A 24770-nucleotide genomic window follows, 5' to 3' on the forward strand; every position below is an offset into this window, starting at 1 on the left:
GTCTCGTCTTAGAGTAATTCACGACCTGCATTCTTGGTACCTTTTTGAAAATATTAGGTATAAGAGCATTCAAAATGATCTCTTAAAAATGTATTTAAAGGCAAAAATAATAATTCTGCCAAATTGCTGGATGGGTTTTATTGTTAAATAATACATACCATATTTGATATAATTGTATTTTCCTCCATTCATTCTAACAACTTAATCTACAGTTGGCTAGTTTAATCTGTGAAAATACATCATGGTTTATGTAGGTTATGCTCACTTACTTTGCAAAGCAACTGCAGCTGTCAGATATAGTGAGATGGAATTTAATTATTCAGCGTTTTGACTGACGTCAAACCAAGAAGCGTGCGGCGTCCTCTGTACTGTGACGTACTTCCGCATTTAGTGACGCTTCTCATCATGTAACTAAAAACCTCCTATTTCCTCCACACTATAAATAATTTAATCTTTCATATATATCTTTATTATTTTCAATTATTGAATAAATATTTATATATATATATATACACATGTTGTTATTTCAGGCGGGTGTGACGTCTCTTCTTCGGCGTTGCGTTCACTGGATTTAGCGGAACTTCTCCGTTTTTTCACCCGTCCTCAGCTCTGTCAGGATGAAGTAGTTTCCGGGCGACGGACTACCAGCAGTAAACATGGCGGAGGAACTGCTGGAAGCAGTGGATAGACTCCAGTCGCGGCTCCAGGACAATCCGGAGCCTCGAAAGGTAACGACTGAGCCTTTGTAGACAGACAGATTCGGTGTGTAGCACCGACTGTCTTCCGATACGCGACGGTTTGTCTGCGGTGGCCCGAAATGAGGCTACAGCCACGGCAGTTGTGTGAAAGTCGCAACGCTATTTTAGATGCTGCATTTGAGGGCCGCTCTCAGGACTCGTTGTCTTGACAATCTTTAACGCTGATGATCATTCAGCTGCTTTTTTAATGGCTCGGATATAAAAATGAGGCTAGTTCTGAAACTGTGGCCGTTTCCGCTAGCAATTATGTTCTCAGATTAGTGGCTGATGAGTTTAATCAAGTTGTGGCTTCCTGGGTCAACTGTAACCCAATCCAACGACACAAGAAGAAGAACCTTGACAGCCCACCAATCACCAAGTATTCATAATCGGGCTGAAATGAAATAACTGGCATGGCAGTTATACATTGAATCCAAGTCTGGAATGTTTAAAGTAATCACAAACGTCCATCCCAAGTTTCTATAGGTTGAATATAACAATAACAAATCAAGTATTTCAGAAAATACACTGTGTTTTATATTTAAAACCTAAACAATAATGAATATAGGCGGCTATGATATATATAGCCTATTTACCTTCAGGACACTAATGGGACACGCCATAAATAACTGTTACTTTCTTATTTTCTTAATTTAGAGCAATTTGTTGATTTAGCTTGATATCGTTTTTTTTAACTATGAGAGGATATATTTCGGTCAACATAATAGTTTTCTACTTGATAATCCGTATTCCTTACTCATATTATTCTATATACATTATCTTTGTATATACATTTTTATATACACATTATCTTAAATGTGCTTCCACTCTTATAGGGGGAAAGAATTGTTCTATGGGTGTGATTCATTAGTGTTTCGAATCCTTAGATTCGTCAACTTCAGAATCCCAGCATGTCCGACAGCAACCAAAGGCACCACGAGAGACGTCACAATAATTAAGGGGTTTTAACTAGTTATACCGTTCTTCTCTAACGCTACCGTGAGACATTATCAACTCATGTCAGCTTGGTTCAACAATCTCCCATAGACACCCCATTTGCCATTAAAATAATAACATTAACGCGTGATTTATCTTAAAGCGACACTCGGGGCCAGAGTAGCCGTTAGCCATCAAGCTAACTGACGCTAGTGCGTAAAGTGATGACAGTAAACGTTGCATCGACTCCAGGCCTGGAATGTTTAAAAGATTTATCTAATTTCGGTCACACAGCAGCTGCACAGCACGACATTTGAATCTGCTTTAAAAAAAATTGAAAACTATAAACAATCAAATGATAATTGACAATGTCCGACCCCTCTTTGTTTACTTTCATTGCTCAAATGGAGCCTCCCAAAACAAAGCAGTCGTGCCCTGTGTGATATATTTGTTAAACAGAAGCTTTATTCCGGGTTCGAGAAATCATTATTTTATTTAAAAATGGCGATATTATAACTGAGTGAATCTTTTACTACAGGCAGGGCTGTAGTAAAAGATTAGGCCACGTTATCACTCCGTCTCCGTGACGCAGGGCTGGTGAACGCTGTTGTTTCCAGGTGGTATCCAACGCTTCTGTTTCATTTCACTGGAAATGAAAAAGTTCCTCAAACAAAATCAATTAACCAGGATGTTGGTCAGAGAGTTCATTCACAAGACATTAATGTGAACAAAGCTAGTCCACACGTGAGAATAAGATCATGCAACGTTAACCATCCTGAAGGGAGATCAGTGGTTTAAATCACTCCAGCATGCATAGAGTCATGTGACTGAGCTTTGGGATGAAGTCATCAGGAAGATTGTTTATTGTGTGTCATGATACAACTACTGGTATACTTAGTTAGGACACATCCATCCCATTTTTATGATGATGATGATTATTTATTTATAGTGATCACAAATGCTGTCCCTTCACACTGTGCTGTCTCCAAATAGAAGAATACACATGAGTCTAATTCTGACTGTCCTCAACTTTACATCACAATAGTCACATCTGTGATATTATAGTAGTTTATTTGACTTAAAATTGCGTTATAAACATGTGAAATAACTTTGATAATGTTTTATATGCTACACAATATTGTCAATACATATTTGACATTATATGTAAAGTACATTTTCTCCTGAGGTTGAGATAAAGACTTTCCGTCTGTAGCAGACCGACACCGACATTTTCACAGCGGGAATTGTTAACGTAAAAATAAACTTTGGAGACACTGAGTGTACACAAGCGTTTTCAGAGATAAAACATATTTATTGTTAATAATATTTACATAATCAATGCTGAAAATGTGTTGAGTTGAACACCCTGAATCCTCCTCTCAATGATTAAAATGCTCTCTTGTTTTTCAGCTACTGAAGACTTTAAAAAGACTGGGGGAGCTTCCCATGACTGTGGAAATACTGGTGGTAAGGGTCCTTTTTATTTCCACACTAGAATGTCAGCCAATAACACAGAAAGCACCAGACAACCATTTTTGTGGAAGAGCTCCTAAGCGAGAATTGCAGCTTGGTTTGGAACAAAATGTTTTGTTCCTCGGGCAGCCTTTTAATTTTCTGACATGTTGTGAATTGTGGAAATTATCAGTGCAGCCTCAACATGTTTCTCACCAATCCGATCACTCTGCAAAAACAGAAGCTGCCAAACGACAGCCGTAAAAGTGAAAATACACACAGACGAGCTCTAAGAAGATGTCTGCATGTCAGGATTTTATCCACCTTACTTTGTGTTGGTTAATTGAATAAGCCGTCGATGTTTTGACTGTTTTACTCTCTCTCTTGTAGGAAACCGGAGTAGGGAAGACTGTCAATTCTTTAAGGAAGCATCAGCTGGGTGGAGAGATGGCGAAAGGCCTCGTGGCCAAATGGAAGAAACTGGTTCCTCAGTCAGACAGGTATGTTCTGGAAAGCTGAGCCTCGACACACTCCAGGCTCACACACCAGGAGGGCAGGTGTCCCCGCTTCAGCTCTCGTGTCCCTGTGAACTGTGTGTGTCTAATCCTGCAGGGAGCAAATGCAATATTAATATGTGACACAGATGCAATAGGTACCACAGGGGTCTTAAACTCAATCAACAGCTTCAAGACAATATGTGGGATGGATCTGAGCCCATTTTTGTTAGAACTCTGCTGCGACGTAATGAGAGACAGGATTCAAACTCCAGGGACAAATAATCAATAATTCAGCTCTCTTGTCTTGTCTTCCTCATCAACTAATTTTAGGTTAAAATACAACAAAACAGAACAGTCAAAGTTGAAAATGTTGTACAGCAGTGGTAAAATATGGAATAAGTTGGTGGTAATGGTCACGTATGCTTTGGGTTAGGTGGCTCACAGTAAATCAGAGTGCTGACTAGTTGTGCTGTTAGGCTCAGCCTCATGAATGGTCAATAAAAAGCAGCAGCTTTTGTGCAACACATTTTGCTGCTGTACAATTGTAGAATAACTCAAATCAGAAAATGCATATCAACACATAGACCACTAGGTCCATAGCTTTTTCTTTTAATTTTTAAATGTCCTAAATGCCTGAGGAGATTAAATTATCTTGGTGCGTAACCTAAGGACAGGAAATCATTGGTCTTTTTTTTTTTTAAACTGAAATGTGTTTTCTGTTAAATTCCATGTAAATTGTCTCGCAGTTTCTCTTTTGAGCGCTTTGAGGCTCAACGACCCTTAGAGTCATAAATAAATAAGCGCTCTGGGGTAAAGGTAGAAACGTGTTGCCCGCGGACAATCCCGCAAACCCTTTAGTCTTGTTCATCATATTCCACATCATCCAACATCAGTTCTGCTTGAATGGGAAAGTCATCCAGCTTCTGGCACGCTTCACACTGGTTACTGTTCACTGTTTGAGATGAAAGCCTTCTTCTGCAGAGCTTTCCTCTTCTTCAGACTTCAGGAATCATTGCTATGTGAATCTGTAGGCGATGTATAAATGTTGTTGTTAAACTCCAAATGCTTCACGGAATTTTTTTGCAGGTTTTGCATTTAACACTCCAGTCAGGAAAAGATATTTGCTTTTTCCCATCGCTGTACCTCAGACCCAGCAACGTCAAAGAGGCACCGAGGTCACACACCCACTCCCGAGGCCCCGAGGCGGGTGGTGGGGTCGGAGGAAGCCACAGACGCACCCGGGAGCCCTCCCCTGAGGAAGAGCCCTCTCACGAGGAAGAGGAGGAGGAGGAATTGGAAGTAGAGAGAGGCTATCACACAAACTACTCGCCCTCCCCCTCTCGAAACCAGCACTACAGCCCCCCGCGGCGGGGAGGCTACCAGTCGGATGAGTACGAGAGCCCCGAGCCTGAGCCTGAGCACGAACCCGAACCTGAGCCTAGTCCTCCTCCTCCTCCTCCTCTTCGCAAAGAGGTCCGCCTCGCCAAACCAAGCAAAGAAACTAACAGAAACCACCACCACGGTACCCACGGCGAAAGAAACCGAGACGAGGAGCGCCGGCAACGCCACACACAGACGGGTAGCGCTCAAAGAGGAGATGGAGCAGCAGCAGCAGCAGAAGGAGGAGGAGGAGGAGGGAGAGAAGACAGTGAAGGAAAGAACCGCAGCACTGACAAAGAGAGTCCAGTGACAAAGTCTGCAAAGCACAGCAGGAAGTCCACCGCTCATGAGAGTAAGAGGGAGGAGAAGAAGAAAGGAGGAGACGACGGTGAGTGTGTTGGATGGAAGTGGTTTACTGTCACATCAGAGATGAGGCAATTTAGGGAAACCATTGCTCAATAAAAATATGGAACAAGATGATAAATCTGACAAGTCAGACAGTTTACGTGAAAGGAAACGGGACAACAAGGATTAAGGCTGTACAACACAAGGTAGATGAGGATTACAATACTCAACTCACGACTGTTTAAGAGGAATAGAATATTTCAATTTGATATTTCCCTCAACAAATAACAAACGATTAAGTACATACCACAGAAATAAAAGTATTTATTTTAAAAAGAGATTGCACTTCTTCATGACACCTCTGCTTTGTTTTGACAGACCAGAGCTGGAATTGTGACTTTTTATGAAAACACTGAACCAATCATTGTCAAAGGCGCAATAATGCAAGTGTTTTTTCGTTGGACGATTGGTTGGACCGATCTGAACACCATTAAGCATGTTTCTGTTTAGTCAGCCCTAAAAAGAACAGGCCACAGCAGAGACACAGCGACACCCGGTACCAGCTAATCGAGATGCAATCAGTAACTCTGCTGACAGGAAACCAGGAACTTATCATTATTGCAATAAATTCCCAAACACCAGCGAGTGATTGTCATTCAGTTTTTTTTTCCACAAAACAATTGTGTGTGTCATTTGAAGGGAAGCTGAAAATAATCCTAGGACGGTAATAGTTTTTACATAAAGGATAGCTACTTTTCAAGCTGAGAGTCTTTCAGAGCTCCCCAAAACTGATGCCATAGGAAAATGCTTATTCATGTTCAGGATCATTTCATCATTGAAAAATATGTAAATCATAAGGACTGTCGCAAGCTTATCTGGCTAGATAATACGCCCGACATCTTCAAATATTCAACATGAAGAAAACATTATCCAGAAACTTTGTAGACTTCACTTTGGGCTCGGCGGAACTTGTGATGGTCTTTTCGCTAAACTAGACCATCCATTAATGGCCCAAGTTTGTCACCGCTACACAACTTTTGGAAGGGTTTGCCCATTTTTAGATGATCCCTCACGATTCCCTGCATATTCTAACCTCTCCGTTTGCCTCCTTTTTCCAGGGCGGACGCGGGCACCGAAGGACTCTCAGGCCGAGGAAGAGGAGGAAGACTTTGACACTCCCACCATGTCCTTCGAGTCTTTCCTCACATATGACGCCCCGACACCCGTCAAGAAGAAGAAGAAGCAGCAGCAGCAGCCGCCGCCACCGTCCTCCTCCACAGCGTCGTCACATCGTTCACGCACCCCTCCGCCTGCCCCCTCCTCCTCATCTTCCTCCTCCGCCAAGGGGAGCAAGGCCAACGGCACTCAGAGTACCAAGAGGCCGCATTCAGGCTCCGCTTCTACCACAGTGGAAAAACGCAAGCGGGTGAGAACAGCAACCGATATGTTTTACATTTGCTTTGATTTTTTTCAGTAGAATATAAGTAAACCGGCAAATAACAATTCTTTTCATTATTAATTAATGTGCCATTTATTTTTTCTATTAATGGATTCATGGTTTTGTCTATTAAATAGCAGCCACGGTGAGGGCCAGATTACAGAAATATTATCAGGTTGCTCTCATTGAATAAGCTGCAACCAAAGAAACTTTGATATTTTGGGAAACTAATCAATTATCAAAATTGTTGCGGCTTTATTGTGTTTTTTTTCTTCCACACCATGCTTGTTATTTAGCATATCTGTCTTATCAGTTAGATTGATTGATGTTCCCAAAGGAATTTTCAAACTTATTATTGTATTATTATTTGAAACCTTTTCTTTGAAAAGCTGTTATCAGATCCTCTGTGTTAACGTGACGTTGTCTGTAGGTGGTTGAGGTCATTACAACTCTCCCTGAAATCCCTCTGCCAGCGATCCAACCCAACTACAGACCTCTGCCCTCCATCGACGTAACGCCACTGTCTCCTCAGAGACGGAAAGGTAATGCCCTCCCACCTTAGTAATCTGTCCTGTTGATGAAACAGGAGCCATCCAACTGACAGTAGCTCCAAGAACTCCAAGCATGTTCAATACAATCCTCATTTCGATTGAGCAACAGGGTTACGCTCGGCATTCTCCAGTAGATTTATTAAATGTTAGGTAAACATTAATTTGGGTTTGGGTTATCGGGTGGGATTGGGAATTTGAGGAACTCAGTTTTGCTCTAGAGGGCTGACTTCATCTTCATGTCTACGGATAACAGGGTTCTTAATTGGCTTTTTACAATTGCGTATATGCAAGGAGAGAAATGATTCCCACGTTCAAAATGATGCCATTCAAAGTTTGACTGAAACCTAAAAAAAGAAAATAGCCTCTAGAAGTCTAAGTACGGTTGTGCTTTTCCGTGAGCACCAAAATGAGCAGATGTGAATCTCTGTGTTGTATATTATATACGCATATTTTATTCTGGTTTTGTTTCCTTTCCTGTCAGTGTCCCCGTGTCTGTAAAAGTTTGTCCTGACCTCCTCCATGTCACCCGGCCTGACTCACACACTCACTTTTTCTGCTTTCAGTTCCTGTGTGCAACGACGAGGAGGACTCCGGGTTCACAGGGAAACGGTTTAACTCCAAGATGGTTGTCTACTCCGGATCGAAGACCGCTTACTTGCCCAAGATGATGACTCTGTACGAGCAGTGCATCCGTGTGCTGCAGAACAACATCGACTGTGAGTGGAGCAGGGTGCAGGTCTAGAGGAATAGGAATAGTGAGGCGCAGTTTGGTGGCATGGAGACTTTTAACGGGTGGTACAAATATTTTATAACCTTACTAACTTAATCACAAACGATCTCGTAGATTAATATTTGCTTGAAAATCCCCCAAAAGATATTTTAACCCCAAAAAGCCTTGCTTTGTGAATGCCCCTAAAGGCTTTTTTGAGGAGATGCAGGTGCCAAATAAGCACTAAAATGTATCTGTGTCATATTATTTGGCCTTTTATACTACCAGAGTAATAGAGGCACTACAAAGCATGAATGATAAACCGTCCCAATCCCTGGACAAATGTGTGAGAGTCAACATGTACTGCTATGCAAAAAAAATGTCCAGGCCCACCCGCACAATATCTTAAGGCGGCTAAAACCAACTCTGCTCTTTCAGCCATCACCGAGGTCGGAGGAGTGCCGTTCGATATCATGGAGCCGGTGCTGGAGCGGTGCACACCGGAGCAGCTGTTCCGCATCGAGCAGAGCAACCAGGTGACGCCAGCATTTTATTTTATTTGTACGCTTGTGAGGACCCTTATCAGTAGAACACGTTCCACAGGGTTCGGTTTCTCTCTGGGTGGTATACAGAAAATGCATTGCCAAATAACAAACCCTTACATCACTTACTAAAATGGGCAAGGTAAGTGGAAGAAGACGACAAACTCCTTGTTGATTTTGCTCCTCCCTTTCAGTGGTTTACAGAGGAATCCGACGAGCTGTGGATGCGGCATTGTAAGCGGGACTTCAAGCGAGAGTCTCCTCAAGAGTACGAGTCGTGGCGGGAGATGTATCTGAGGCTGCACGACGAGCGCAAGGAGCGACTGAAGATGCTGACCCAGAACATCCACTCTTCCCAAGCCAACAAGCCCAAAGGTAGGCGCTAAACGTGTTCGTTTCCACAGCGACGGCACAGATCATCATTTCTAGTTTGAATGCTTTGCGTTTGTCCCGGCAGGGCGGCAGGTCAAGATGGCGTTTGTCAATTCTGTCGCCAAGCCGCCACGAGACGTCCGCCGCCGACAGGAGAAGTTTGGCACCATCAGCGGCTCGTCGGCCAGCTCCACTGCCGCAGCAGCTCCCATCAAGTCAGTATTGCATCAAGAACGTTATTTACACAGTAAAAATAACACAGATTCTACCTTCTCAACTCCTGTAATGTGGGTTTGTACTGTTTTTTTGTACATTTGATCAGGGTTGAGCAGTAGTAATTTATTTTTTGCACTTATTGATTTAGGTCTATCTTTTGGGTGTTTTGCTTTATATTCCACACAGTTTTTTTTTTTCTCCTTTTCCTGTGTCCTTCAGAATAAGACCAGCTACCACAGACTACTCCGGTGAATCAAGTCGCTCCTTTTCCCCCCAACTGAACCCTTCTCCCGGCTCGTCTCGCTCCTCCGCAGCAGGTAGTAGTGGTGGAGCAGCAGCAGGCGTTGGTGGTCCTGCCGCCCGGGACAAACCACAGGTCAAAAGTAAGTGCGAGTGTGCACAGGCGACGGAAAAGAAAAGAAAGGAAGATCAGAAAGAGACCCGCGATTAAAATAGTTTTTTCTTTTAATCTAATACAAATCTAACACAGACCATTCATTCTCTCCTGCAGAAATCGCCCCAATGATGGCCAAAACTATCAAAGCTTTCAAGAACAGATTCTCCCGCCGATAGTGTGAAAGAGACTGAATGTATTTTATGGATTCCAACTGTGTTTTTAATTTAAGTTTTTAGCAAAATTTGACTGGAGACCCCTGCACACACACACGCACACACGCACACACACCGTCAACTTTTCCACCAGACATATCCTATGAATTTATCAGTATTGGTGGAAACATGTAGATTATTTTCTGTTTTGGGGGGGTATAAGTATTTAAATAATTAACAACGGTCATTTGGTATGACATATGTGTTAAGGAAATGTACATTTTAAAAGACTCAAAAGACACAAACACCTGCATATACACAGTCTGTTACTTTCTCCTGTTTTTTAAGCAGACATTTCCTACCTTCAGAGAGTTGGCCAAGAAAACTGGCCACCGTCACCTCTGTAGGCTAAACATGTAGCTTGACCTAGCTAGCTTAGCATAGCATAAAGAACGTTAATGGGTGGAAACGGCTATCTTAGATCTTTTTAAATCTCATTAAGATGTTTCATCTTGTTGTTTTTATTGGGGGGTGGAACAAGCTAGCTTTTGGCTAGGGCCAGTTGTACAAAAGGAAAACTACATTGTTTTGTTCCTCTTATGTAACTAAGACTCAAAGTGTTAATCAGTGAGCTTTAGATGTGGTGATTGTTGGATTTGGGTTGTTATGTTCTTATGCCATGCTAGTTATGCTAAGTTAACCAGCTCCCGGCTGTTGCTTCATGTTTAGTCTACTGACACGAGAGTGGTGTCTCATCTTCTCATCTAACTCTTGGCGAGAAAGGTAATGAGCATACCTCTCTAACATTAATATCAAAATTTTTGTTCATGGGACAGAAACATTACTGATCTTTAATTTGTATTGAAAAGTTAGTTGTTTGTCACTTTTTACTTACGAACAACTGATACACTACACAAGGAAAACCTTTTTTCCCTATTCCTTTAATGTCCAGCATGGTGCACGTCAGCAGAGAACATCAACTGGCTGGTTAGGCTTTTAAAAGAAAACAACGAACATGCATATCTAGACATGAATCTTTTTAACGTGCTCTGTACAGGAAATCGGTAAACAACAGACATACAAACTCTTTTTAGACTTATTTTAACCCTGATGTTGCTTTGGATCATGTTTTTCCTGCTGTCGAATGTGTGTGTCTCCGTTCAAATCTGCTTTACTGTGAGTGAATGCTGAAGAGAAGAAAAGGAACTAGGAAATACAACAATAAGGAAGGAAGTCAGTAGGACGTCTGCAGTTTCAGTCTACAACAATGCTGAGATGTATTTATTTTCAACATTGGGACCTGGCACCCCACAACATGGGCCCCAATTTAAGTAGATTAAAAATTGTAATTTTATTAGATTTTAATAAATGTTATATGGTCATTTTTATTAAAATTGACTTTTTGCCCATACAGACTGTGAATGAATCTTTTTTTGTGTTCTGTTTTTTTTATCAAGCCTAACAAACATCCTTGAACTTGAGCAAGGAGCATCACTTTGTGACAACGTTTTTGCTCTAAATAATGTAACAGAATAGTAAAAAAGTAATATGGAACCACTGTTTCCAGCAGATTATTTTGTTGGCCATAATACAGTTATTATATTGTTTAACATGTTATCATGTAATGTGGCATTTAATCTTTATTACATCTCAAATTTGTGTTTTTCAGTTTCAAATCTCTCGTCGTTAACGTCCAGGGTCTAAATGAATGGTGACTGCTTCAGTGATGGTCATTTCCATTGAGCTTAATTTTTCATAATTCCCATTTGGTCGAATAAAAACCTAGCTGAGCAGCTGAAATCGTGACTCATCAGATTAGGCCGATTAGCAATTTGTGTTAACAAGCAATTCAACAGGTGTACCTAATAAAGTGCTCGTTGGGGGTGTGTGTATATATCTACTTAGATATGTATATAAACATTTGAGATGACAAATTTTCACTCTGCCACAAAGGTCAGTTAGGAATATCATGCAATATCCTGGTCTGCGCCTCACTTCAACATAACATTCCTATAAAAAACATATGTCTTGAATTGATACATTTATTTTAATATGTAAGGAATGGACTAAATAGGAAGTTTTCGAAGGATCATCGGCCTACAGGCCACATCAAAATCAAACGTAAAAAGCCTGAGCTCCTCTCATGTTTGTCCATCCTGGGCTACTGTAGAAACGAACCGCCCCCAAGGGGTGAGCAACTATAACGTCATAGAGTAGTAGCATAGAATAATTGCCTGTATTTAGTAGGAACATTGTTCAAAGAGGCTATACTCTATCCCATCACGTAGTTGGAGCAGATCAAATAAAATAAATACAACCATAAACATTGGAAAAACAGTGACATAATTGATCAAAAACACCCACAACGTTGTCTTTCTTACAATTCGGATTAAACAATTATCTTGATCTGAAAATCTCGGACCGGAAGTACTTTTATAATTTCCACTTGCTTGACAGACAGAAGTGAAAGTTGCACTGGTTCACTTGCTGTAAACACACTTAGCAAGCGGCAGGTTGTTGTTTCTGTTCAAGCTAACTTTAGTTATCGCTCCGCGATGTCAGGGCACGGGCACGGTCACGGACACGGTCACGGGTGCGAGGGGGAGCACGAGCCAGCCGAAAGGGGTCTGGAGTACGGACTGTACCGGAGGATAGACCTGGAGAAGCTGCAGTGCCTGAACGAGAGTAGAGACGGGGATGGGAAGCTAGTGTTCAAACCATGGGATCAGCGGAACGAGCGGGACAAGGTACCGGAGATAATGAGCATTCTCTACCCCGGGCAGCCTCATGAAAGTCTCCCCATAGATGGAAATAAGTCATCCGGTGGTTCCGGAGAACAGAGGCTGCTGCTGTGGAGCTGCGCAGTTGCTGATTCAAACGAAACTTTATTCATTTTGCTAAAGCGTGTCAAATTACATGAGGGTTTACATTTGTAAACATAATGGAAAACCCGTATTTTTTGTAATTGTATATTGCCATGTGACATTATTGTAAATCTTTGCAAAATTACGTTCAATTAACTGAACTGATGTTTGTTCTACTCATTGTGGTTTATTCATTCATCCAGATCTTCTTTTTGTATCCACTGTATTTTCTCTACAAAATGTAAGAAAATCGTGGAAACTATTGCCCAGTTCTGATTGCTTATAATAACATATTTGTGTCCCAGTCAAGCTAGTAACCCAATCTGTGAGGGTTTGTATAATTGCTGCAGCAACTTCGATTACCCAGAGGGAATTACCATGTTTGTCTATTTTCTTGTAGTATGTTGAGAGTGACGCAGATGAAGAGCTTCTGTTCAACATCCCGTAAGTCCTATAATCTTCATTATCTTAACCAAGATAAGCCTGAACCTTAAACAATTAACCCTCAATGAAAACATTGCATGGTTTGCTTCTTGACAGTTTTTAATCCCTGATATTCATATCAGTTGGTGGTTTTAATTTAGTTTTTTTTCATCATTCACCATTCATCTACTGTGACAGCTTCATGCTGTTCTTAGCAGTCTCTTGTTTTTTTATATGAAAGATTTGTGATTTTGTCTCGGCGGATAGCGGCGGAGAAACCATGTGTTGTCCCTTTCAGTTTTACAGGCAGCGTGAAACTGAAAGGCATCATCATCTCTGGCGAAAATGACGACTCTCATCCAGCTGAGATCCGACTGTAAGTATCTGCTCATCACTTCTCATGTTGGATGGCACTGTACCGCTAAAAGCAGTTTTCCAGCGATCTGCAGTTACATTGCTTCTATCCTTTGCTTCACTAGAGGACCGCAACCGCATGAAACTCATTTTCTTTTCATTCCAGGTACAAGAACATCCCTCACATGTCCTTCGACGCCACCGGCAGAGAACCCGAGCAGGCCTTCAGACTCAACCGAGATCCTGTCGCTGAGCTGGAGTACCCCACAAAGTGAGAGCATGAACAATTCTACTTCTGTTTTTTCGCCTTACTGCACCGTTCTCCCTTCAGGTTCCCAATCACTGCAAGCTTCTCGTATAAATTTTGGCTTTAAATAATAAACCTGCCTTATTATTGTGAGATCCCCCCCCCAAAAGATTTCAGTTTTGCTCATAAGAAGAGAGATGAAGCGTTGAAGTGAAAGCGACTCTTTTTTGTTTTTCCCTTTCAGTTTGCTGCTACGTATCACGCTTCCCTTCGTTTGTATGAGTTTCTACTTGCTGCTCTACAGTTTAGCATCGTCTCTGATTGAATGATTTCCCAAGCTGCTGTCTCACACTGAGTTGTCCCTTCTGTTGTGTGATGATTTGCCAGGATCGCTCGTTTTTCCAACGTGCAGCACCTCTCCATCCACATCTCGAAGAACTTTGGAGCAGAGAGTACCAGGGTCTACTACATCGGCCTAAGGGGAGAGTACTCTGAGGTTATAGCTTTTTTTCCCCCGTATTTTTATTTCATCATCTAGAATACTGTGGAAATCATTGAGGGGAAAGGACATCCCCCTAAATGACTATTAAGTTGAATAATCACCTCTCTAAAACAGGATCAATAAAAACTTTATGAAGGGAGGGTTTATCGCAGGGCTGTTGTATTAGTTTGAGCTAGGTGGACCAAATAAACTGACCAGTTCTATTAGTCTTCTTTGCGTTTCCACATGTTGGAATGTACTCCCCGAGTCAACCTTTTCCAGCACAGATAAAGATCAGGTTGTTTTCCACTGTTTGTCCCATGGTTTGTTTGGCTGCGTGTGGCAGATCACAACTACATTGAAAGGAGACATTATTTTGATCTTCCATCCCGAGGAAAGCCAATTCTCTCCGAAAATATTAAGGTGTTAGTCTGGTGTGACTCAAAGAGCCCCTGCGTGTCTGTCTTTTGGTGCGAGGCTCTTGATTGTGCACGTTGCAGGCATGCAGCCATACAGTAGGTTGAGCCGGTCCAATTGATCTCTAAATGGACCATAATTTACATGTTTGTGTGTTAGTTGACCTGTCTTTCTCACCTGTCACTCTTTAGGCTCATAGACATGAAGTGACGATCTGTAACTACGAGGCATCAGCCAACCCTGCAGATCACAAAGTGGAGAGCGTCTTTCCACAAACCAACTTCATTTCCTGAAAAAGCTCCAGAGCGTTGGAATGAAAAGAGACGTGAAGAGAGGTTTCTGCTGGCGGTCGATGATGCAAAAAGAGTTCAACGCTGCCTAGCGGCAGGCTGCTTGAGCCTGGACCGGTGACTGGAACGCTGCACTCTGAAGACCAGAGAGCTCCATATGTGTCTGCAAGTGCCATGTTGTTGCTCTGTTTTCTATAGCAATACATAGTGAAGGCTTAATATTGGCAACACTTAAAAAAAACACGTAATAATTGGATGGATCACTTGATAGTTGGATAAAGTCTGTTTAACCTACATACTCTGATTCATGTCTAAAGGTGTCCACCACTTTGAATAAAACACAAGGCTGGAAATAAACCAAGTGATTTTACTCTTTGATTGAAAGACTTAGGTTGCCATGTTTAACGCCCTGTATTTATAGTTAGTTTCACGCAATAATTTTTAGCTATTCAACATGTAAAGAAAGTGATTTTGCTCTCAAATCTATAGAAAGAAAGCTGAAACATCAGAAAATATGGATGCCTTTATGAATTATTAAGAATCAGACTTGGACAAGATCCAAAGCTTTCTTCATTAGGTGGTTAATGTACTCTATACATATATATATATATATATATATATATATATATATATATATATATATATAAAGGAAGACATTCGTCATCAGATGTAAAGACTATTTACATCAATAAACGCATCGACGGAAGGGCGGGGCTATTTGACGACGTCCCGAGGCTCTGTCTCCGCCCCCTGATTGTGTTCGGTCACTACCGGAAGTTCCGATCCGTCGCGAACTGGGAAAGCAAGCGGTAAGTGTAGTGCACTTGTATTAGCTAGCAGGCCGCGAGTGTACATTTTAACCACTTTCTCTCGGTCCAAACTAATTTGTATTTGAGCGTTTTATAGCTTAAGGTCTATTCTAAAAAACTGCGATGTTTAGAAGTCTTAATTTGAATTACAGCGTTGGTCTGAGGTAGACGAAGAGAGACACCGGCAGTTACTAGACAATGCAATTTCTGTGTGTGTGTGAGCGTGCCCAACGGTAACGTTAGCTAGCATATCCACTACAACTGACGTTAGATCCAGTGAACGCGCAGCCTTGTGCGCGCACGCGTGTGAAAAACTATTCCGAGATTAAAGCAAGCGCGACGTTTGGGAGTTTGTCAGTCTTTTTGGGGTCAACGGAAGCTTTGTACTGCTGAATGCCATCACTACCGACGGTGATTGGTCGAACATCGTTAGCTAAGCTCCGACCATTCATTGTCTCCTTCCTCTTCGGCTTCCCCACCCTGCGCCTCAAACTACGGTGTCTTTTATTTTTATCAAACCGTTTTTAACCTCCCCGAATTTACTGTTCCCCCTCTGCTGCGGTGTGTTGCTATACGTCAGCTAGCTAGTAGCCGGGCTATTGACCTCCTTCAGCTGCAGGTGGAGAGCCGAGTTAGCTGCTGCTGGTGGATGGTGTGTGAGTATGGGATGGGGGGGGGCGGCTGTCACTCACTGCCACTCACTGCCGCATATTATCCGTCGCCATTGAGCAAAGAGGTGTTTGAATGCAGCAGGCTGGTGTGTGTGTGTGAGCGCACGCGCGCGCGCTCAGTCGCGTGACGTCCGCACACAAAGTGACTGCAGCACGACTGTTGTTTCAGAGTCGAAAGACTTTACTGTAATTGGTTTCGTGCAGGATGGGAACTCGTGATGTGCTTTAAGTTGGCCTCCACATTGGCGGTGTCTTTTCTTTTGTGGTTTGTGTCACCTCAAAGTAATGTCCCGGCGTTGGTACGGAGTTACACTTCTGCTCACAACACAATGTAGGAACTTATCAAAAGTCATTTTATGAATCTCATGAAACAGACAGCTGATGGAGAGAAGTAGGGGATGGTTTGAACGTGACGCCACAACCAATGTTATATTTGTTAAATGTACAAAGAAATCTATTGTTTGTTTCTCAGTCATTGCGTCATCGTATAATACCTGTGAAGACTGTAGTGAAACAAGGTCTGAAAATTGCAAATTGCAAATTTGTTTCCAACCAGCTGTGCAACACTGATGCTTCAGACAATTTCCATAATTAATTAGTGGATAAATTAAATCTCCTGCTTCCAGTTTAGCTTAGGTGGGGATCCTCAGCTTTTCTGTCATACAGACCGGTCATTTAATTGCAAACACAGCTGTTGATGCCAGGAGGCATTGAAGATATTGGAAAACCAAAACAACAATATTAATCAGTTCTAACAAGAACTTTTGAGGTATTCCATTTTGCATTCCCCCATTATAGATTAAACTGAATGTGTGCAGAAAGTCCTTGTGAATCAAACCCAACCTGAGTTGAACATGATAATTGTACACAGCGTTGCACTATTTTTAACCAGCAGCCGCCTCCAGGAGTGTAGAGAGCGAGCCATTGTTTCTTGGAGCATTGAAAACCCACACATTTTCTTTCTGCTGGTACTTGGGGTTGCAGGTCGTTATGAATCTGCATAATGATAGCATTTGGAGGGAAAAATGAGTATGAACTTGATTAATCCCGCCTTTGCGTACGTTAGTGTTTCAAAGAGCTTGTTGAAACGGATTGTCTGACGTTCCTCTTTTACTATCACTTAGTTTTCTATCACTCGCCTGCTTTTAGTCTCATCATTGCAGATAAATGATGAGCAGATGAGGAAGAATCTAGTGAGAAGCATTTTAATCACATCACGTTTTGTTTGTGTCAAGGCCTCCAGAGGGTTAAAGAAGAGCTCACATCTCTTTAAAGTATCAATCCAACAGTTTGCCCTTCAATTAAAAATCCAATTAAATAAAAGTATGCAACTAATATTGGCAAATTGTAGTAGTATTAAAAGTACAAATATTTTTGCGGCTGGATAGCTCCTATTACCGATTATTTGTTCTTTTATTACTTAATCAAGTATATTTTATATATTTTTGTTGTATCCACTCCTGAAATTAATTAAACCATTTAAGGCGTTTCGAGGGGAGGGGGGGGCGGCATCTGAAATGTGACGTTGAGACACAGCAACTGTTTTGAGCTTTATAGCTTTAAGCTATATATTTAATATAGTTCAGCACTCGGCTGACATTCTCTCCTCTGTCCCCAGCACCTCTCACAGTGTATGTGTGGCAATAACATGTCTGTGCCGCTGCTCGCCGAGGCTGTGACGGTATCCGGGATGGAGAAGGAGACCGCGGCGGTGAGTGATGAGCACACGTCCTCTCATTCACAGCGTCTTACGGTTTAACAAAGGAAGGTTCCCGTGTGGCCAACAGAGACCTTCTCTCCGGCGCTATTGTTGCTCCATTAAAACTAGTTCAGCTCTGGTTTGCTTGGTCAAAGTATTTGAAAACCTCTTGTTCACTGCGTCGTTCCTCTTTAGCTTCTGTTTCTCCGGGATCAGCCTTTCCTCTGATGTCCAGAGAGGGTTTGACTCGTACTATCCCATTATTTGCCTTCCAGGATAATGTTAAGGATTGACTCATCAAAGTTTATTTATACTATGGTACATAGGCAATAAATACAATAACTAACTTTAAAGTAATGCTGAGCAAAAACACTTGTTTAACAACATAAAACATATCATTTCTTAAATGGAATTGGTTTTCCTTTTCTCTTTCTTTTTAAAGAAAACACCCAAATAAGAAATAAATATTTCTATATTCTTATATTTAGTGAGTGTTATGAGCATTAAAAGCTAATTAATGTATTATCAAGAACATGTTTCATAGATCAAATCATTGATAAATGTGGGCTATTGACAGCTGGCAGAATTCTTCCTATTTTTCTCTTGGCTCACTCAAGTGAAGATTCGGTTTTAGAGTTTATATTTATTTATTTCAGGCAATGTTAAAATTAAATTCTCAATGTAAAAATCCATCACCACGCATGTTAGAAGTGTGTTCACATAGCACTTTCTAACTGGTTAGGGCCCAAAGGAGATGTAGTTAGTTAAAACAAATCCTGTCTCATGGTTTAATGAAGTAATTGTGTTTTAGCGTCTGATAAGCCTTCAAAGGTCAAAGTTCTGTGGCTCAGTCTGGACTTCCTCGATTTATATGTGACCTTCTCTTATGAATGCACTAGCTAATATAGCCAATATAAACTTAAAATAGTCAAAGTTTTCCTCTGTAATACAAGTTTTCTTTCTATGATTATTGTTTGTAAAGCATCCAGCAAAGCCACCTATATTCTGATGTACACGATGCTTAAGCTCAATCACAAACTCCTCGGTCCCACTCAGATATACCTGTAAGTTACTTGGCTAAAAAGTTACATATATTTTTAAAGCAATGGCCGGGGTTTGTTAAAGACCAGCTACATCCGCACCCTACATGGATCTCTGCGGGTGTTTTGATCTCAGTAAAGCCGGCTGAATCGCTTGGTTTTCTGGCAGCGAACAGCGAATCGCCAGTTTTCTAGACCCTCGGTGTTCCCTTTCATGGGTTCTCTGCGAGGAGCAGCATGTGGGAAGCTGGCAGTGAGAGCTCGCTTGGCACGACTTTGAGATTGGCACCTGTTTTTCCTGTCGTGGAACGAGCACGCAGAACTTTCTGTACTGAAATACAGACGCAATGGGATGAGTTGGCCCTTGGGTTCACAGAGGGTATTACTGTGAGTTCTTCCCTTCAGCAGGTTATTTATAGCTATCAGAACATTTTAGAAATGATAAAAGCATTTGGTTCTTTCTGGGTATAATGTGAATGCTTAAAACGTTATAGGTTCTAAAGAGACACTTCTAACCAGCTTTTCTTTGTTATCTGTGTTGCAGGTGATCTTCCTTCATGGGTTAGGAGACTCAGGGTGAGTAACGGTTTTCATATTGTGAACAGGTTTTTCCATGCAGACCTCTAATAAGCCTTTGTTTTTTGTATCTATTATTTCTCACATATAAATGAGCAATATCAGTCAAAGCAGTCCTTTTTCCATCATTTCGATGTCTTCATATATGTTAATTAAATACCTCCTTCAGATATAATAATAATAAGACATTTTTCATGGCACTGAACTTCCAGACCTTTTTTCATTTCTTTTTTTTAAATATCAAAAAATAGTGAGAAGAGATCATTTTATTCAGATCGTTATTTTAAGCTTGTTTCGTACAATTGGATCATACTTGGGAAAATTTTGTGAAAATAATTTGCTAGTCGTAGCTCGCAGTGTTCATTTAAAGCCATTTTCATTTATTAAAGAAACATTGTATTGGGCAGGCTACTTTTATATTTTTTAACTTAATTTTACAATTCTCAATGATGCATTGCTCTGAGGTGGTGCTGCGTGCACACTGAGACCTGGACAGGAATAAAAAAAGTCCTTTTCTCTAAAGGAGAATTATATTCCAGTTCCGGTGATGGACACACGCAGGTGAGCACGCTCCCATTATCGGACAAAGCGGCCGTGGCAATAAAACACCTTTCTTCAATCTGCCAATCGTCATTTTGTGTTTAAAAAAAAAAAGTTTTGGTTCAGATATAGTTTTTAATCATACAAATTTGATGATGTGTCCTCCCTCAAACCACCACCTGATAAGTCACTTCTTCAGCTGTTAAATGCTGTGAGTGGAGATCATGTACATCCCCCTTGCTGGGGTGGGGGGGGTTCTCTTATGTACCTCCAGTCCATGCCACACACGCACTCGTTTTACACAACACACGTTTTAGTCTGCATCCATTTGGCTCCTGATACGCTGCACATTTGTTGTCTTGCTGAAGCTGGATGAGAAACAAAGCGCTCCTTTCTGTTTTCTGTCAGGCATGGGTGGGCCGACACTTTGACCTCAATCCAGCTGCCCCACGTCAAATTCATCTGCCCCCACGCGTAAGTCTGTTTCTCCCATTCCTCCTGTCAGATTTCAGTCCTCCAAAAGCTGCCACTTGGGGAGTAAACGGTGCAGATTTTTCTTGGTGTGCTTAGCTTTGAACCAATTATTTATAATCTTGTCTTTTGAGTCAATAAATCAAAAGACCAATATTTGGCTGATGGTGATGACCTCCTAGGCTGACCTTCGGCTGTTTTCATTTCCCCACAGACCCCCGATCCCCGTCACTCTTAACATGAAGTCCATGATGCCTGCCTGGTAAGTTGGGCCATTAAACGGAAGGCCTTCCTTTTTTTGCCAAACACTGGATGCCATTGTTTGCCTGAAAACCCTGCCTAGGCTCCTATCCTGGCATCAACAATACCATGCTTGTATCTATCGATTTCCCTTAAACCCCTTGCTCCCTGCGTGTGTGCAGGTTTGACCTCATGGGTCTCAGCCCCGATTGCCAGGAGGACGAGGCTGGCATCAAGAAGGCAGCCGAAAACAGTGAGTGAATGTGTGCACCGCTAAATTCATGTTCATGTTTATTTCTCATATTATATTTACACTTTCGCCTTTTAGAATGGTGAAACAAATGACTTCCATTCAGTCAAACTCAGGGCTTTTTCAACTTTGACCTCCTGTCAGCCAGAAATGTGTTGATGTGAGGCGCCTCCTGGTGGCCAGAGAGCAAAAGACAAAAAAAAACTGGAACATGGGTTTGTTTGGCAATCTGCATTGGATGTTAAGTAACACTTTGATTCCTGCTTTCCTCCAGTCAAGGCTATAATTGAACACGAGGTCAAAAACGGCATCCCCCCACACCGCATAATGCTCGGTGGCTTCTCTCAGGTTCGACTTCATATTTTGGCACTGTTTTGAACACAGTAAATGTGAACGATTGCAACCATTAAACGTTTGTCCGTCTCTCTCTTTCTTCCTTGTTTCCTCCTCAGGGCGGGGCCTTGTCCTTGTACACTGCCTTGACCTGCCAACATCAGTTGGCTGGCGTTGTGGCCCTCAGTTGCTGGCTACCGCTTCACAAGAGTTTCCCATCGGTACAGTCAGTCTCACATGTTCAAATGTCAAATGGGCTGCTTTATTTTACTATGGAAAAATAAACACGATCAATATAAACACTGAAACCAAAGGAAGCACAGGGGGGTTTACTGATGTCTCCGTTGTGTTCGTCCCGCAGGGCTCCAGCGGCCAAAAGAACATCCCGATCCTGCAGTGCCACGGTGAGATGGACGTCATGATCCCGGTGCACTTCGGCGCCATGACTGCAGATAAACTCAAAGGCATAGTTAACCCTCAGATGATCACCTTTAAAACCTACCCAGGGCTCTCTCACAGCTCTTCTCCTCAGGTACGTAGCGTGCGCGTTCATTTTGATATTTAAGAATTTTTCTTTCATACTTACATAATTTTTTTTTCTCGAATACTGAAGGCTCACTATTGTTTATTTTGCTCTCATCAAGAACGAGGCAAAAGTATCGTCCTCTTTACCTGTACCTTTTGCTCTCTTGCAGGAGATGGCGGCTGTAAAGGATTTTATCGAGAAATATTTGCCCCGAATCTAACCACACCTCGTCTCCACTGTGACGTCCTCCCGAGACACTGACCTCTCCCACTTGTTCTACCATTTCCCACAGGAAACAGCCATGAGCGCCCTTCCCTTTCTTCCCACACACATCGGAAAGATAGCAAACACACACATGAAAACACGCACACATTTGATAATCCAAAACATTCTACCGGCAGATAACGCTTGCTCCAAGAGAAGAAACGCACTGGGTTCATTTTAAGATGATTAGATGCTCGCACTCACAAGTCTTAGCTTTTCAGAGAGACAGTGACTCACACGATGCATTCCCCTGTGGTTTTATTTAATTTATTTAGCCTCTTTCACGTCCACCTGATCTCAGCTTTACTCAACTGTTGTTTCATTTAGCCTCTAACGCTTCCACCGACCACGCCTTTTCCTGTTTCCTCCCTGCATCAGTCTGAAAAGCTTGACACCTACCTGATTCTGTCACACTAAGGTGCAGGCAAACAAGATTTTCTTTCCCAATTTATAGTCTTGCTTTATAGCTTTGCAGTGGAATAAAATCCTGCCATAGCCATTTCCGGTCCCCTGCAGATTTGTTTTCTGACAGGTTTAAATTCAGCCTGACCGTGGCTTTAATCCAGGTGCTGACTCCGGTGCTGGTTTTAGAGCTGGTTTCCTAGCAACCCATCCATCCCAGGGCATTCCACCCAGGCACAGGTAAACCTCAGTTCTGTCAGAGTCCTGCATTGGTTATCTACCTACGAACGACAGGTTTTTTTTTATTCAAGTAACAACATCCACAAGGGCCTTCCATGTCTCCAAGTGTGAAAGAATATCTTAAAGTAGATGAAGAAAATCCAAATGAAATAAAACAAAACTAACAAATCCATGCTTTTGCCACGCTGTGCTGTTTATTTCAAAACGTCCTCGTCTGCATGTTAGGGACCTTTCTGCTTTTTCATTCTTTATGTAAAATTACTTCAGTTGGATTCCTTTTTTAACGTGTTGGCTTAAAGATGATTGACAGGTATGAGTTGCATAAAATAATAACACTCTGGATGGCGGCAGGACAACACGGACTGCACACACGAGACGCTTCACTTTCCCTCCCACCGACTCTTTTTTTCAACATTTTCCCCGTTAAAGTATTCCTGCCTCCCCAAAAGCCACCGTCCTCTCCATTAAGCTCAGTTAATTTTCTATGGTTTTATTTTAAAACTGTGGGTTGAAACATGCGTATTCTCCTTCCACGACACCATAGAAGCTCTGAGTTGGAAGTTTCAGACGATTATTTCCCACAGAAATGTCAAAGTGAAACCCAGTGCTATAGTAGTTACAATAGTAGATACAAATACAATGGCTATACACGTGGAGGGCTTTGGCAAGAAGCTGTTCCAACATGACTAAAGGGTGGTTTTACCAACTAATTAAAAGGTTAATCTTTTGCAGCGTGAGACCCTGGAAATAAGGAGTGTAACTCTACTGAGTTGTGTGTACTTAAAAAGAAAAAAAAACATATCAGGTGTTCTTTATCTTCCTTTGTGAATGTTAATTTGCTCCCATGATTATTTGTTTTGCGTTGCTGTTCTCAAGAGATAAAAAAGCAGAAAGAAGGAAATACATTGGTTTTGATTGTTTCTGGACAAATTGATGAATGTCTCTCCTACTTAAAGTCCTTTTGTTTTTTCTGATCACGAGTCTGATGCAGACCTGCTTCTCTTTATGTTGTTTTTCTGACACAGCTGTCATTTTCTTTTATTCCAAAAATTTTCCGGCTGTGTGACAACGTCGCAGTGTCTTGTGCTTGCTCCTGGGTTATATGTTACCATGGTTACGCTTTTTACGAATGTGGGTTTTGTTTACTGGACTTGTGTATTGTTGCGTTTTGTCACTGATGTCATCTCATCCTTTTTTTGTCTATGATAAGGATTAAAAAATGTTTAGGAGAGACGTGGTGGTCTCTCCACCTTTTTATTTTCTATTTGTTTCCAAAACACCTCTATGCGGAATAAATTAAAAAGAAATAAAAGACCATGTGAGTTGAGCGTCTTTCATCTGGTTAAAAAAAATGGGTAAAAGCTATATGAAAAATCCAAACCTATTTATAAAAGCTAAAATTAAGTGACCACAAATGTCCTCTCCTGGATAAAATATAGTTTATTTGTAAGTTGTGAAAAATTAAGGAACAAGTCGTTGTTTGTGAAATCTGAGACAATGTTACAATATTTGTTAATGTTAATAACAAAATACTTTACAAAAAGTTGCCAATAATGCTGTAAAGATATTTGACTTGTGTCCAAAGCCTGACTGCGTCTTACCTTTTTTTTAAATTGACATATTACCTTCAAAGACATTTAACATATTTATGCAACTACATACATCAAAATGTAACTACATGATCAATGATGCACTATGACTACGGCGACGCGTTTTCGCCGCCTTAGATGAGTGTTTAAACAGTGGTGCTTTTTTAAAAACGAGGGGTTGCGTTGTGGGGGAGTGGTGGACCAAATACCTCATTTTTAATGAACTGTTCTTTTGGAATAAATATTGTCTTCCAAATGCATTTTTATAGAAAACATGCTGTATCTAGGTGAATTACTGCTCATGTACAGGTGAAAAAGAG

The 24770-nt window shown here is 41.5% G+C and overlaps 3 protein-coding genes across 3 annotated transcripts; all 3 read left to right on the plus strand.

Annotated features, from left to right (window-relative positions):
* Positions 1-588: 588 nt before the first annotated feature.
* eloa (elongin A) lies at positions 589-11135 on the plus strand. Its single transcript, XM_037474763.2, has 12 exons — positions 589-728; positions 3084-3140; positions 3516-3625; positions 4771-5390; positions 6466-6773; positions 7216-7327; positions 7900-8052; positions 8484-8581; positions 8782-8962; positions 9045-9174; positions 9395-9558; positions 9687-11135. The coding sequence occupies exons 1-12, from the start codon at positions 657-659 to the stop codon at positions 9746-9748; spliced, it is 2067 nt and encodes a 688-aa protein (XP_037330660.2). The 5' UTR covers positions 589-656; the 3' UTR covers positions 9749-11135.
* A 1104-nt stretch (positions 11136-12239) lies between these two features.
* On the plus strand, positions 12240-15147 carry pithd1 (PITH (C-terminal proteasome-interacting domain of thioredoxin-like) domain containing 1). Its single transcript, XM_037475094.2, has 6 exons — positions 12240-12471; positions 12989-13032; positions 13310-13387; positions 13532-13636; positions 14000-14108; positions 14702-15147. The coding sequence occupies exons 1-6, from the start codon at positions 12280-12282 to the stop codon at positions 14801-14803; spliced, it is 630 nt and encodes a 209-aa protein (XP_037330991.2). The 5' UTR covers positions 12240-12279; the 3' UTR covers positions 14804-15147.
* Positions 15148-15524: 377 nt separating this feature from the next.
* On the plus strand, positions 15525-23033 carry lypla2 (lysophospholipase 2). Its single transcript, XM_037474294.2, has 10 exons — positions 15525-15609; positions 17899-17991; positions 19564-19595; positions 20544-20609; positions 20821-20868; positions 21029-21099; positions 21371-21444; positions 21549-21650; positions 21791-21961; positions 22125-23033. Exons 2-10 carry the CDS (start codon positions 17914-17916, stop codon positions 22173-22175), a joined length of 693 nt encoding a protein of 230 aa, XP_037330191.1. The 5' UTR covers positions 15525-15609; positions 17899-17913; the 3' UTR covers positions 22176-23033.
* Positions 23034-24770: the final 1737 nt, after the last annotated feature.

The sequence above is a fragment of the Pungitius pungitius genome, chromosome 17 (genome assembly GCF_949316345.1).
Source record: "Pungitius pungitius chromosome 17, fPunPun2.1, whole genome shotgun sequence".
Taxonomy (NCBI): Eukaryota; Metazoa; Chordata; class Actinopteri; order Perciformes; family Gasterosteidae; genus Pungitius; species Pungitius pungitius.

Coding starts and splice junctions, on each gene's coding strand:
- pithd1 (XM_037475094.2), top strand. CDS start 12,280: ATGTCAGGGCACGGGCACGGTCACGGACACGGTCACGGGTGCGAGGGG. Junction 13,033..13,309: donor GAGCTTCTGTTCAACATCCC/GTAAGTCCTATA, acceptor TGTCCCTTTCAG/TTTTACAGGCAGCGTGAAAC. Junction 14,109..14,701: donor TAAGGGGAGAGTACTCTGAG/GTTATAGCTTTT, acceptor GTCACTCTTTAG/GCTCATAGACATGAAGTGAC.
- eloa (XM_037474763.2), top strand. CDS start 657: ATGGCGGAGGAACTGCTGGAAGCAGTGGATAGACTCCAGTCGCGGCTC. Junction 3,141..3,515: donor TGACTGTGGAAATACTGGTG/GTAAGGGTCCTT, acceptor TCTCTCTTGTAG/GAAACCGGAGTAGGGAAGAC. Junction 9,175..9,394: donor GCCGCAGCAGCTCCCATCAA/GTCAGTATTGCA, acceptor TGTGTCCTTCAG/AATAAGACCAGCTACCACAG.
- lypla2 (XM_037474294.2), top strand. CDS start 17,914: ATGTGTGGCAATAACATGTCTGTGCCGCTGCTCGCCGAGGCTGTGACG. Junction 19,596..20,543: donor CATGGGTTAGGAGACTCAGG/GTGAGTAACGGT, acceptor GTTTTCTGTCAG/GCATGGGTGGGCCGACACTT. Junction 20,610..20,820: donor AAATTCATCTGCCCCCACGC/GTAAGTCTGTTT, acceptor ATTTCCCCACAG/ACCCCCGATCCCCGTCACTC.